General features: G+C 40.3%; 1 protein-coding gene across 1 annotated transcript in view; it reads left to right on the top strand.

Moving 5' to 3' along the window:
- The window catches only part of cdh13 (cadherin 13, H-cadherin (heart)), a 1093338-nt gene that overhangs the window by 755721 nt on the left and 321798 nt on the right, over positions 1-15819 (top strand). The window contains exon 7 of the mRNA XM_072595947.1: positions 14439-14617. Coding sequence (XP_072452048.1) covers positions 14439-14617 — 179 coding nt within the window. The remainder of the gene's footprint in view (positions 1-14438; positions 14618-15819) is intronic.

The following is a 15819-nucleotide window of genomic DNA, read 5'->3' as shown; positions in this document are numbered from 1 at the left end:
AGCTGTGCCAATATTTGGATATGCAAAAGATTCAAAAATACTGTGACCCAGTTCGAATCTGTTGGTAATGTGAAAATATTATATGGAAGGGAGCATTTGCTGGTTAATCCCTTCTGAGGAAAAGGACTACAATGTTTTGAAATTAATGAAATTATTTTCAACAGCGGCAGATAGGTGTAACTAGTCATGGGTCATGTATGTTTTTACACTGTGACCACACTATAATAGGGTCCAGGAGTTCCATATCTTGAGGCCTTATTACAGATGAGTTCATATTATAATAAGATCCTTTCAAAAGTATCAGGCCAGTAGCCAGAACAGTAAGACAAGGAAATGAATGCGAACAATTCCAAAAAATCATATTTCATTTTGAGTCATAGAGCTGGACAGCACAGAAACAGACTGTTTGTTCCAACTTGTTCATGCCGACTGGGTATCCTAAATTAATCTAGTCTCATTTGCCAGCATTTGGTCCAAATCTCTTTAAACCCTTCCATTCATATACGCAGCCAGATGCCTTTAACTGTTGTAATTGTCAGTCTTTGCCACTTCCTCTGGCAGTTTGTTCCCTACATGCATTACTGGCCTCTGCTAATAGAAATTTGAAAAGTACTCTTCTATCAGCCATTATTGAACAATGAGCTCATGTTAAAGAAAATCAATAATTTTGGACTGTTCATATTTAATGTTTATATTATACCCCTGCCTTTGGTGATTGCAGGATGTTCCGAACCAACACAGAAATTGCTGGAAGAGCCAGCATCTGTGGAGAGAAATTAGAGTTAACATTTGGGGTTGAGTGACCCTTTCTCAGAAATTTCCTCAGAAACATTAACTCTGATTTCTCTCCACAGATGCTACCAGACTGGCTCAGCTTTTTCAGCAATTTCTGTTTTTGTTTCTGATTTACAGCATCTGCAGTTCTTTTGATTTTTAATTAGGATGTTCTGAAGTTATCACACTTAGAGCTGTTGATTTGTATTATTGGTTTACAATGTCCTCATGTTGTAATGAGTGAATGACTGCATGTTCTGATGGTAATGACTTACTCTCTGTATCTGCATCACACATTGTTTACAACTTTAAGATTTATTACATGCCCAATATCTGATCAGCTATTGTCCTGTTGGCAATTTTGTAGAAGTTGATTTTCAAATGGGTGCCAACAATATCTGATTTAGCTTCAGTTTGTTTCGATAAAGGCATTGAATCCACTGTTGTTCACACCCATCTTCTCATTTTTATGTATTTCTTCTTCAGTGAAGTATTTGCTATCACTATATCATTGTTACTGATTTCTGTCTGGAATGTATCACTGAGGGCGTACCTTTAGGGATTTTTGATATAATTCATCTTGCAAGATATGGCCAAATATGTAGGTTTCCTCTTCTATGCTGTGTTTCATCAGTTATGTTGTTAAGTTATCCATACCATCACCAAATCTCTTGATCAGTTTGCTATTGTAATTACAGTTGAAAGTTGATATGTTGCCTTACCAAGAGATTACATTTTTGAGGCCGTACTATTTGGTAGATAAATGCATTTAATGTTTCCTTACTGAATTAGCAGATTTTCTGGAGGTAGGTGTAGAGGGCAATTGTCAAACAGCAGGATGGCCTTTCTCATTTTTTTTTATCTGAGATATTTGCAGACATTTAGCAGAAGTACACAGTCCAACCAGTATTTGAAGACAGTCATCAAGGTTTTAGCGTTCGTTGGCATAATAGTGACTTTAGGTTTAGATGAAACAAGCAGCAATGTTTGACAAATGTCCTGATAACAACCAAAGTCAGTTTGTGTTATTTTGTGCAGCACAGGGAGATTGTCAGCCTTGCTTTTATCTCTTTAGAAATGTATAGTCTATTGGGTTGCTTTTTATTGTTAGTATCTTCTCTGGTAACATTTTGTGGTGCAAGGCCACCTCAACATCTGAGTAAGGTGATCTTTATTTCATCAGGAAGAGATGTTTTGGCTCGGTGATCTATGTACTGTTATACTGCTTCAAGTAATTTGTAAAATGCAGTGCTGGTTCATGATTCCTGCTAACCATCTTTTGCCAGCTCCAACTCTGCAGGAGCATTGACATTACCATTTATTTGGTGGGAAAACATCTTAGCCTGGGAGCCTGGATAACAGGACCAGATAATTTCATGTCCTCAGCCCTCAGACAACCTGGAAAGGTGTGTTGTCAGACTTTTAGGCTTCCCCTCTTGCTTGGTTTCATCCATCTCCAGTAACAACCTGCCCAACTACCTTTCTACATTAAGCCATTCATAAATTGTTGGTTCAATGATCCCCAATGTGTTGCTGGATTTGGTGGATGACCTTCAGCAATGATGTAAGACTTCCGTGATTCAGTGCATCTGATTTTGTATTAATCGCCATCAGTGCAAGGTTGACCAATATTTATACAGAGAACATTTGCGACTTAATTTGCGAAGAGGTTGCCATCTCATTGGCTGGTCTTCAATCCATTTGTGTCCGAATGTTCTGAAGCACCTTTTGAAATGATGAATTTACATGAATTATTTTGGGTCCCACGATGGATATGTTATACCAAGTTCTGTGCTAATGCAGACTATGTCACTGGAGTAGTCCAGGTATTTGACTGGGGGTGATGGTGAGAGACTGAAGGATATGCACCCAACTCTCTGGAAGTGGTTTTTGCCCATATTATGCAGCAGCTCTTGTTATGATTTGACAGTGGAAAATAAATTTATTTATTTTCTGTCGGACCTTGAGAAGATACAGATGGGCAATTGTAAAGTATTAGTTTTTCTGAAACCCATCCATGCCAGCATGAGGCCTAAGCTCATCGACATGCAGCTCACCAGGTCTGTTTTCTGTCCTTTATTATTCATTCTTGGAGTATGAGCATCAATGGCAAAGGCATCATTTGTTGTCCTTTATTACGGTTGTGGTAAGCCATGTCCATTTTTGATGTGGTATGCGTCATGTAACGAGGTAAAAACAATGACTGCAGATGCTGGAAACCAGATTCTGGATTAGAGTGGTGCTGGAAAAGCACAGCAGTTCAGGCAGCATCCGAGGAGCAGGAAAATCGACGTTTCGGGCAAAAGCCCTTCGTCAGGATTCCTGATGAAGAGCTTTTGCCCGAAATGTCGATTGTCCTGCTCCTCGGATGCTGTCTGAACTGCTGTGCTTTTCCAGCACCACTCTAATCCAGAATCTGTGTAATGTAAGCACAGCATAGTGCTGCTTTTTCTGTCATAGCTCAGCATAATTAACTGGTTCTCTGCATCATTTCAGAGGAATGTTAAGAGTCAACCACAATACCGTGGATCTGAACTCACAAATTGCCTAGAGAGATTAAGAGTGGCAGACTTTTTTCCCCTAAAGAATATTATTGATCCAGATAGGCTTTTATGACAATTGGTAGTTTCGCGTTTATTCTTAATGCCACAAGCATTTCATTCCAGATTTATTACTGAATTGAGAATAACAGTGGGATTTCAAATCTTTTTCCACAACATTAGTCCAGGCCTCTGGATTATCTGTCCCATAACATTGTCACTATCCCTAATAATGGGAGAGTGGGTGTCGATCTTATACTGAGACAGCCAGCAGGAAGGACTTTGATGAATAACTATGTTTGAGATGGAACCTTAAAGGGGCAAACAGCAGACTGGTCGTCCTGATAGATCCATCTGGAAAGTTACAAGTGTCCTGAACTGGGCCACCTCTCAAATGAACAGGCCAAGAAATGGGAAACTTTTCACTACAAATTTTTCATTACCAAAAGGACAAATGGTCCTGAAAACTGCCATTGACATTTCACCGTTGGGTGTAGGAATTTACATATGTTACTAGCTTCAGGAGAAGAGGCAGCTCTGTCGTTTAAAAATAGTTTGGCTGAAAAAATCCTATTTTTCAATTGTAGGTAACTTATTCTCAGAAGTGGACAGCGTATCATTCAAGACTGCGACCACTATTTTATTCCTTCCACTGACTGATTTTTGTTTGCGTTATTAATGCTGAAGTTTAAACCAGAATTATTAAGAGAGGATGTCCTCAGAACATTGTGTACAGATAACTTTACCAGAATGAAGTGATTTTTTTTACACAAGCAGCAAATATTTTCAGATTATGAAACTGCAGGAGGTAGCCATCTGTCAGATGAGATACCAAACTGAGGTTAGAATACAAGTCTCTCATTAAACTGACAGTTGATTCCGATGAAATTGTGAGTACACATTGTTCTACGGATGGCCAGTCTGATTTCATCTCGGGAGTTATAATGCCTATCCGGGAGGTTCTAAAAGACCAAATTCAAAGAAGAGCAGAAGAGTTATGCCTTGTATTCTGACCAATATTTATCCCTCAATCAATACCACAAAATAACTGCTCCCTGCCACCAACTGGATTCATTCCTTTCATTGACCAACCAGATCGTATGCTCTACCTGTCTTCACCTATTCCCACTTCACCACCCTGCCCCTGCCACCTCCTTTATCTGCAGCTTCGCCCCACACTCACCCCCAAGTCCTGAAGAAGGGTTACATCTGAAACGTCGACTTCTCCACCTTCTGATGCTGCCTGGCTGGTTGTGTTCTTCCAGTCTCCTGCCAGTCTATTTTTGATTCCAGCATCTGCAGTCTTTTTGTCTCGAACCATTATCACGTTGCTGGCTGGGATTTTTTATGTGTGCGCAAATTGGCCACTGTGTTTATTATCAGACAAAGTGGCATTGGAGGTGGTCCAGAGACATTTTACTGGACTGACCCTGGTACGGAAAAACCTTCTCATGAGGAGAAGTTGAATAGGTTGGGCCCAAATTCATTAGAATTTAGAAAAATGAGAGGCAGCCTTGTTGAAACATATCCGATTTTTAAGGGACTTGACAAGACAAGTGCAGAAAGGTGGTTTTCCCCTTGTGGTGGGGGCATAATCTCAGTATTGGGGTCATCTATTTATCTAAGAAATTAGGAGAAATTTCTTCTCTGAGTTCAGTGAATCTGTGGCATGCTTTACCACATAGGGTTGAGTCAAGACTGAGTCACTAAGTGTAATCAAAGCTGCAATTAATCAGTAAGGCAATACAGCATTATGGGAAAAGAGCAGTAAAGTAATGTTGAAGATTATCATATCAGGCATGATTTCACTGACTGATAGTGCAGACTTAATGGACTGTATGGTCTATTCTGCTCTTACCCCTTATGTCTCACTATCAGTGTGCTCATGACATCAGAGCATCATGGCATGTCACCTGAGGGTATTAAAATCTCATACTCCACTTAAGATCACTGGAAACATGCCCCTTTGTTGTAGCTAAAAGCTTAATAATTTTCCCCCATATACTTGTACATCTGAGGAATGCACAGTTTCAACATAATGGTTAACTGTAATAAATATCTGTTGGCTTCTTCACTACCACAACATCCAGTTCATTATGTTACAGGAGATAAAGATTAGATTAGATTAGATTAGATTAGATTTACAGTGTGGAAACAGGCCCTTCGGCCCAACAAGTCCACACCGACCCGCCGAAGCGCAGCCCACCCATTCCCCTACATTTACCCCTTACCTAACACTACGGGCAATTTAGCATGGCCAATTCACCTGACCCTGCACATCTTTGGACTGTGGGAGGAAACCGGAGCACCCGGAGGAAACCCACGCAGACACGGGGAGAACGTGCAAACTCCACACAGTCAGTCGCCCGAGGTGGGAATTGAACCTGGGTCTCTGGCGCTGTGAGGCAGCAGTGCTAACCACTGTGCCACCGTGCCGCCCAGGGGTAACTTAAGTATTGTTAAATCAAGCAAAATCTTGATGTTGGAGGCAGACTCGGTAAACATTAAGCTTCAGAACATGTTTAATTAGCTGCAAATCATTTTGAGGAATCAAGTGATTATGATGAAGATCATTTGGTGCTTTTGCTTAAGAAATTTTGTTAACTAGGTGCTGGGACCACATGGAAGTCCTTGAAGCCTTGCCAATCAATCTTATTTCAAGGTTGTTGAATCTTGATATTATTGCATCAAGGAACAAGACCTTTGTAGTTTTCGAACAGTGTGACTTGTATGAAGAACTGTAATAAATCTAGCTGACCTACATCAGAACATTGGGTCAAAGTCAGAGCACACCTCGCAAATTTGACATTTATGGAAATGTTAAGTTAATATTTCTTGCGCAATCTGACATGACCTTTTTCTGCGTTTACAGATATTTTATATCCTTTCTGTGTAACCACATAGTGAAGAATAAATTGAACTTCAACCATTTTTGTGCATATTTCCCTGTTTACTCTTCTGAAGCTGTTCACTTATGTTCCAGTGCAGTCTCATGGCCTTTTACAAATCAACCAACAGGCATCTTGTAAACATGAGACAAGATAATGATAGAGAAGAAGCTGTTCAACTATAAGCATCACCACTATGGTCAACTCTACTCTCGGCCAATGCACACAAAAATATACAATCCAGCATCAGAACTTACCAGGCAACAGTCAAGAGAGGGGATATTCTTGGAATGTATCCGATTTTTTTTTATATGTTACTGTGAAGACATAGGAATGTGCAGAACTCTAACAAGACTTATGCCCTATCTGACTGGTATTGGTTTGCATCTGACAACCATTATTTTGTTGTGCTATAATGAAGCATAAATCTTTATTCTAGAGTTCTTTGCCTGAAAGCAGTCTGCCCGACTGTGTGATTATCTCCATAAGGGGTAGGACAAGGACACAGGTCCCAAATCAGCTCCAGCCGGAATGGGGATTGAACCCTGTGCTGTTGACATAAATCTGATCCACACCAGCTATCCAGACAACTGAAAAGCCAACATTCACTCAACAAATATGTTTTTGAAATTTGCTGTTATGACTGAATGGAGTGTTGTTGAATTATAATTCTTGTAGATGTTTGAAAATGGAACAAAGGATTCTGTTGATGAACCATGAGTGGACCAGTTAGTCCTCTGAGAGATAATCTCTAAATGGCCATATGCCCATAAATAGATTGCAATTATGAAACAATCCAAGGCATGTGGAGACCATTTTTCCAACAAGGCCATTAAAAACTGTCATGAAAATCCATTTGTTCCCATATCTAACTTCAGTATTTTTAAAACTTTGCAATAACTTTAATGGTAATAATTTTGTAAGATTGATCATTTTCTGCAGCTGCCTTTATTACTGACAGCATTTTACTGAGATCTTTTTCTCTTGGCATTGATTGGCTATCGAATATCTCTTTTAGTGTGAATGCATACTTGTCTTCAGAGATCTTCAGTAATTCTATTGTGAGTTTTGTTGCTTGTTGAATAGTGAACTTACCTGTAATTCAGTGATTGTGTTATGAAGGCTTCATAGAAGCATACAATCGCACAGCATAGAACAGATCACTTGGGAAAAGACCCTTGTCCTTCATCTTATCTATGCCCTCATGATTATCTAATTGCTCTTTTTTAAGGACTGAAGGTTTGACAGATTGTGGAAAATAGATTTATTCCAAGTTCTGTGGACATACCTGGATATTTTCTTTTACAAAATGGTCAAATGAAAAGATATATTGGAGCATTTTTTAAAAAATGATATTCATGGCAGTTAAAGTTTCAGTTATTTTCTTGGCTTGACATTTTAGAATTTATCAGTTGGGGTTTCATGGTTATCTTGTGCAAACAGTGTTTTGCTCGGCAATTATTTGGCTTACAGAGATATACTGGATGATGACAATTTCCAACATGAAAGTCCGTGCAATACCCTGGTGACTGCAGCTCACCACTTGGCTTCTTCTGGAATTCCATTGTGGATCCCTGTCAGGAACGTCATAGGATATGCTCCATGGGCAGCGTCACCAGCGCTTCCCTATCCCTGTTCCCAAAGCAGGGTTTCAATTTCCCTCTGCCTATTATGTCTGAGACAGTTGACCGGAACTGCTTGGGGCTGCTCTGGACAGCCACCAAATACACTGCTGGGCCTCAAAAATAGCACCAGCGTCAGGGACCCCTGAGGTTCAGATAGTGCCAAGTACCTCCACCTCCAACGAGAGGAGTAATATGATGAGCCGAGCACCATAGTGGTGTGTTGCATCAGTAGTGAGGTGCATGTGTGAGAAATGTTGCTGGGACCATGGAGAGAAACCATAAGACCATAAAATATAGGAGCAGAATTAAGCCATTGGATCCATCAAGTCTGCTATTCGGTCATGGCTGACATATTTCTTACAGGCATTCTCCTGCCTTCTCCTGTCATCTTTGATCCTCTAACTGAACAAGAACATATCTACCTCTCTCTTAAATGCACTCAATGACTTACAGCTTTCTGCAGCAATGTATTTGCTGGTTCAACCACCCTCTGGCTGAAGATATTCTTCCTCACCTCATTTTTACATGAAATTTGCCAGAATTGACACAATTTGTGCGAAACATCAGCCCTCTATTTCAATATGTTTTTGACGACAGAATATATTTTTCTTTCAAAAAAGTTTCATGTAATTGACACATTAATCTCTCACTTACAATGATGAATATGGAGCATAGTCACAGAGCTCCCATGTCAGGAGTTGGACTTTCAGGACTCATCAGGTACAAGAAGGCAGAAGGACATGGGCCAAATGTAGTGTTACTGGCTGCTATGACAGTTTTCCAACACTGTTACTGGTGTCTGTCATTTTAATGGATGCCAGCTCAAGAATGGCTGGTTTACTCACCTCTCCTCCCAACCCCCACCCCAGCGACAAGTAATGAATTTAGAATTGAATTAGGTTCAATTAATGGATGTCAATTAGAATTTTTAGTCTCAAGTTTTCCACATGGTTAGGAAGCTGCTTAGGAGCCTGAAAGTAAGCACCCAATATCTTATGGGGAGGGATTGAGTAGGACAGATCTGCACTCATTGTCTCTATTCCTTTTAAGTTCCAATTTGATTGAAACAGGTAAGATTCTTCGAGATCTTGACAGGGTAGATATGTAAAGGATATTTCCCCTTTAGAGAGAGTCTAGGACCAGGGGGCAGAATCTCTGAATAAAAGCTCACTCAGTTTGAGACAGGGATGAAGAGGAATTTCTTCTCTCAGAGAGAAGTGAATCAATGCATTTCTTTACCACAGAGAGCTGTCGATGCTGGGTCATTGAATATATTCAAGACTGAGATGGACAGATTTTTAATCAGTAATGGAATTGAAGATAATGAGGAAAAGGCAGGAAAATGGAGTTGAGGTTGATTAAATCAACCATGTTCTCATTTAATCGCAGACAGATTCAATAGATTCCCTACAGTATGGAAACTGGCCCTTCAGCCCAACAAGTCCACACTGACCCTCCAAAGAGCAATCCAGATCCATTCCCCTACATTTACCCCTGACTAATGTACCTAAAATTATGGGCAATTTAGCATGGCCAATTCACCTGACCTGCACATCTTTGGATTGTGGGAGGAAACCAGAGCACCCAGAGGAAACCCATACAGACACAGGGAAAACATAAAAACTCCACACAGACAGTCACCTGAGATGGGAATTGAACCAGAGTCCCTGGTGCTATGAGACAGCATTACTAACCACTGAGCCACCCTGCTGCACCAATAGTTTGTCTTTTGGGCAGGATGAGCAAACTAGCATTCCATGCAGATTGCGCACTGCCAGGGTGCAACAGCAGCCAGAGGCAACCCTATGGAGGGCCACATCCTTATTAATTATAGTCTAAACAAGTTGGGGAGAGGAAACCTCCAGGTTGTGGTGCACTCATTACATCCTAGAATTCCTTTCAAGCTAATTACTGTTCAGCTTTGCGGGCCTGCCCATGTACCTTAATGGAATATACAACCTGACTCCATTCAGCTCTTTGAAAACGTCAGGGACAGGTTTAGGAGTTGGAACACCCCCAACTTCTGTTTCCCAGTACTGTACAGAATGTTGTGGTTCTGTTCGCCGAGCTGGGAATTTGTGTGGCAGACTTTTCATCCCCCGTCTAGATCACATCCTCAGTGCTTGGGAGCCTCCTGTGAAGCGCTTTTGTGATGTTTCCTCCGGCATTTATAGTGATTTGTATCTGCTGCTTCCGGTTGTCAGTTCCAGCTGTCCGCTGCAGTGGCCGGTATATTGGGTCCAGGTCGATGTGCTTGTTGATTGAATCAGTGGATGTGCACTCATCCACTGATTCAATCAACAAACACATCGACCTGGACCCAATATACCGCCCACTGCATCGGACAGCTGGAACTGACAACCGGAAGCAGCAGATTCAAACCACTATAAATGCCGGAGGAAAGATCACAGAAGCGCTTCACAGGAGGCTCCCAAGCACTGAGGATGTCACCTAGACAGGGGACGAAACGTCTGCCACACAAATTCCCAGCTCGGCAAACAGAACCACAACAATGAGCACCCAAGCTACAAACTTTCTCCCAAACTTTGAACTTACAAAATCATAGAATCCCTACAGTGCAGAAAGAGGCCATTCAGCCCAATTCTGCACCGACACTCTGAAGAGCATCCTACCTAGACCTAGCCCCTCATCCTTTCTCCTTAGTCCACATAGCCTACATATCGCTGGACAATATACAATAGACAATAGGTGCAGGAGTAGGCCATTCTGCCCTTCGAGCCAGCACCACCATTCCTTATGATCATGGCTGATCATCCTCAATCATTATCCTGTTCCTGCCTTGTCCCCATAACCCTTGATTCCACTATCCTTAAGAGTTCTATCGAACAACATAGGGTAATGTTAGCGTGACCAATCAACCTAACCTACACATCTTTGGGCTGTGGGAGGAAACCGGAGCATTAAAGGAAATGCACACAGATGCAGAGAGAGCATCCAACTCCACACAGACAATTGCCCAGGGCTGGAATTGAACCCAGGTCCCCGGTTCTATGAGGCCACCGAGCTAACAATTGAGCCACTATGCCAGAAAAATCCTGCTCCAGATTTCTAACACACCTGCCCACAGGATGGATACCCAATTGCCATTCCCGACTCTTGATTACAGCATCAGTACTGGAAGACTGAAGAATCATGGAATGGTTACAGCACAAAAAGAGATAATTAGGCCAGCTGTATATGGCCTAGTCTCCAAAGGAGCAATGCATCTCACGTCCCCTTTCTCACCTTCTTCCTGTATCACTCCAACTCCTCCTTTGCAGATAAGAACCCAATTCTGTCTTGAATGGGCTTGATCGAAGCTGCCTCCACACCCTCACTTAATGCATTTAAGTTCTCAACTTAAGTTTGCATCATAAGTTTTCTGCTTACGCCTTCAAATCTTCAAGCGTTCCTCCCATCCAAAAAATACATCCAACACAGCGTTCTCATGGTTGTCTGCCAATTTTGTATCCATGGTGTCATTAGCTTTCTTTATTTCATGACCATTATAAATCTGTTGTGTGAAGTTCCATGTCGAGTGGAAGTCCATGTACGCCACATCATCACCTTCATCAACCTTCTCTATTCACTCATCAAAAATACCCAACAAATTGGTTGAGAGATTATTCCTTAAATTACAAAACTTATGAAACTCAGAGGTTGTCGTTTAATGGTGTACATTTCTAGCGTTATGCTACACTTTATACTTTCGAGTAGACGAATACTAACTCCAGTCTCAAGTAAAAGAACTTAAAGTATTCAAGCTACAAAAAAAGGATTCCTTATGTTATTTGGTGCATGTGGACTGCTACTGACACTACAATCCAGTAACTATATATAAATAATGGAATATTGTTAGAGTGGCGTATTATGATCATGCTGGCAACAACTTTTTGACTGCAAGTTTTTATTTAGGTTTTCAATTATTCAGATATATTAATTGAAAAAAACTTTCAAACCCAAGAAAGAATGGAGAAAGTGATTTGCAAATCACTTACAAAGAACAAAAATAGCATTTTTATAACACTCTGACACATCGGTTAGTCATGTAAAGTTATCGTCCTTCACAGTCAAGGAAGCACTTTTGAAGTTTAATTGCTGTTGCAATGTTGGAACTATGATAACCAATTTATTGACCAGATCTTTGGAGATAATTCTCTAGTCTTCTTTTTTTAATTAATGTCATTTTATATTTACCATCCACCTGAGCAACAGAATTTAATTCAGCCTCGATCAAAGAATTCAATAAAACAGTGCTCCCTCAGTGTCGGTTTTTGTTCTGAGGCCCTGGAATCAAACGTATATCAAAACCTTTGACTCAGACAAGCGTATTACCAACTGAACCATGGCTCATCATTCTATCGTGATTGATTAAACCTTCCAGACGTTGTATGATTCTGTTACTTATTAGCAATTGTCTCTGGATTGTGCACATTTTCTCCCAAGACCTTATGATATTGTAACATATTAGAGGAATTACAGACAATAGGAAAACTGATGTATGATGCCCGAAGTTTGAGAAGCTGGACTGCTGCTGATATTTGCACACTATCTGCAGTGCTCAGAATAGTTTTACAAATATTACAGAGACACATATAAAATTGGAGCAAAAGTGTACTGTTTAACCCCTCTGCCTTCTCGGCTATTTGATAAGATCACGTTAATCAGTTTCCGTTTCAGATTCCGTTTTCCTAGCTACCCCCAGCAACCCTTCGTTACCTTGCCTAACAAGAATGTATCCACTTTTCCTTAAAAATATTCAATGTTCCCACCTGCACTGCCCCTCTGAGGCAGTCACCCGACCCTCTGAAAGAGAAATATCTCCTCATCTCTCTCTTGAAAGGATGATTCCTAATTTTAAAATTATGTTCTCTGGTTCTGCCCTCACACTTCTAAACTCCAGCAAAAACAAGCCCAGCCTGTTATCATAAGAAGTCCATTCATTCCAAATAGCAACCTAGCAAACCACCGCTGATCTGCCCTTAATGCATTTATGTCTCTCGTTAGTAAAGAATCAAAAATCTTTGCTCAGCATTTGAGAAGTGGACTCACCAAAGGCCTGTATAACTGAAGAACTGCAGTTTTTCTCTCAGGACAAAGGACAGCATCCCATTAGCTTTCTTAATTACATGCAGTGCCTCCTCACTGGTGTTTTGTAACTCGCGCAGCAGAACCCCATAATCCTCATAATTCTGCAGTCATTCTCCATTAAGTGTTACTCTGCTTTTTTATTCTTCCTGCCGAAGTGAGCAACTTCACATTTTTTTTACATTATAATTCCATCTGCCAGATTTCTGCACATTCACTCAAACTCTCTACATTGGTCTGCAACTTCTTTGTGTCTTCTTCACAACTTACTTTTCTACCTAAATTGATATTGGCTGAAAGTTTAGCTGCCATTATTCCCCTCACCTAAGTCATTGGTGTAAATTATAAATGTTGAGACCCCAGCACAGCACTCTGCAGGACTCCAATTATCACATCCTGCCAATGAAAGATCCATTTACTCATATTGTCAACCAGTCAATATGTTACCCTCTACACCGTGAGCTTTATTTCCACAATAACCTTTGATATAGAATTTATCAAATACCTTCTGGAAAACTAAGTGCTGTATAGTTGTCTGGTTCCTTTTTATCCACAAAGGACTCCTTTAAAAGACTCCCGTAAATTGGGTCACCATGTGGCTACTTTCATAAAACTATGCTAACTCTTCCTGATTATCTTGGATTTTTCTAAGTGCGCAATTTTTTTCAATTCCAACATGTCTTCATCATAAATGTCAAGCTAAATGACCTATAGTTTCCTGCTTTAGAACTGGTTGTCATTGTTCAAAAATAAGGGGTGTCCATTTAAAATAGAACAGAGGAAAAGAAAAATTATCTGAGCATTATGAGTCTTTAGAATTGTCTTCCTCAAAAGGTTGTCACTGCAGAATTTTTAAATAATTTTAAGGCAGAGCTAAATGGATTCTTAATTTCCAAGAGGATAGAAGATTAACAGGTTTATAGAGGAATGTAGAGTTGAGGTTACAAACCGATCAGCCATGATTTCATTGAATAGTGGAACAGGCTCAAAGTACCAAGGGACCCACTCTTGTTCCTTGTTTGTATATTTTCTACCTCCCACCCTTTTTGAATAGAGAACATATATTTGCGACTTCATAGTCTGATAGAACCTTTCCTGAATCTAGGAATCTTTTTGAAAATTAATACCAATGTATTTACTATCACATTAGCAATCTCTTCAAAGCTTAGGATGAAGTCCATCTGGGCTCGTACAATTGCTAAAGTGTGGAAGCAGGCCATTTAGCCCATCAAGTCCACACCGACCCTCCAAAGAGCATCTCACCAAGACCCACTCCCTACCCTGTCCTTGTAACCCTGGCACTGTGAGGCAGTAGTGCTAACCATTGAGCCACCCATAGGCTCAGGGGTGTATCAGTCCACAGCTCGATCAGTTTGCTTAGTACCATTTCCCTCCTTATTATACACAGCACTGAGGCAGCTTCTGAGGAGGAAAATATTTGGAGAGCACTCTCTAATGATTATGTTAACAATGGCAGAAAGTAAAAAAATGTGGTAAAACTATTATTCTAATTCTCACTTTAGGAACTACAGTAATGCGCATGACAGCTCTTGATGCAGATGACACCAATACAGACAATGCAGTTCTGCGCTACAGCATCATTAAACAGACACCAGAGACACCATCTCCAAACATGTTCTACATAGACCCAGAGAAAGGAGACATTGTCACTGTAGTGCCACCTTCAATCTTAGACCGAGAGGTGAGTGAAAAGTCTATCATTGATTGTCGTGTTTATGTATTCAGTGTTTTACTGTTGAACTGATCTCTGTGGGATACGTATTTGTGTGATTTAAATTAAGATTTTTCTTTCATATGGCTATCATATTAAAAAATCAGTTTCAGATAATAAAAGAAATCAATGAAAGCCATGTAGCAAGCAGCTCCAGCACAAAGCCCATTCACAGGAAATATATGAAGATGATAAAACCATAATCATCAGTAACACTGCTCATGATGAACCATTGTCTTTCAGATATTAAAAACAACAAGTTCTGTAATATTGATGAGGTTCAATTGCAACATTAATTCAACAATATAATTTATCTCGAGAGTACCATATAATTTGTTTTGTTTGTAATGTTAGTTGTACTTATCCTCATATTTCTCTTCTTCAGTCAGATAATACAGTGTGGGAAGTTGACTTCTGCATGATGTTGCTCAGTAGATTGGCAGAACGCAAATGACTAGAATAGATCATCTCGCTATGTAACCATCTTCCTGTGAAATGTCGTGCTGCACTAATGTAAAGTTGCCAAGGACTGGTGTAAGTCTTGAGTGGAAGATTACCAAGTCCAAATGTCAGCCTTAACAACAGCTCTGTACCTCTGCTCACAGTTCCATTCCTCTTTGCAGTCATTGACTCATGGTGAACAAGACTGTTCACAACCTTAGTATCCAACACAATCTTGATCCCATATCTTGTCCATTGCAAACGCCATAGAGTTTCATCTCCATAATGTTACTTACCTTCAACTTACTTCTGCTTATCAACTGCTAAAATTACAGAGAGGAGAAAGTGAGGATTGCAGGTGCTGGAGATCAGAGTCAAAAAATATGGTACTGGAAAAGCACATCCGATCAGGCAGCATCCAAGGAGCAGGAAAGTCGATGTTTCAGGCATAAGCCCTTCATCAGAAACTCTGCTGACCACATTCTGTATGGTACAGATTCAGACTCACTGGTTATGTGTTTCTTCACTAATCTGCAGTGGATGTTGGCCTGCACAATTTAGAATTGAAATTCAAAATCATACATTTAAATTCCTTCATATTCTCTATCAATCTGTAACCCCATTCAACCCTTCTGTACCTTTGCCTTTATTTGGATACATTTTTCCATTGTCTAACTCGAAGTTTTAACCATCTAAGCTGTGTGCTCTGGAGAGTTTATCCTCTCCTTGAA

The sequence above is a fragment of the Chiloscyllium punctatum genome, chromosome 26 (assembly GCF_047496795.1).
Source record: "Chiloscyllium punctatum isolate Juve2018m chromosome 26, sChiPun1.3, whole genome shotgun sequence".
In the NCBI taxonomy this organism is placed as follows: Eukaryota; Metazoa; Chordata; class Chondrichthyes; order Orectolobiformes; family Hemiscylliidae; genus Chiloscyllium; species Chiloscyllium punctatum.
This window is presented reverse-complemented; position numbering and strand designations above follow the sequence as displayed.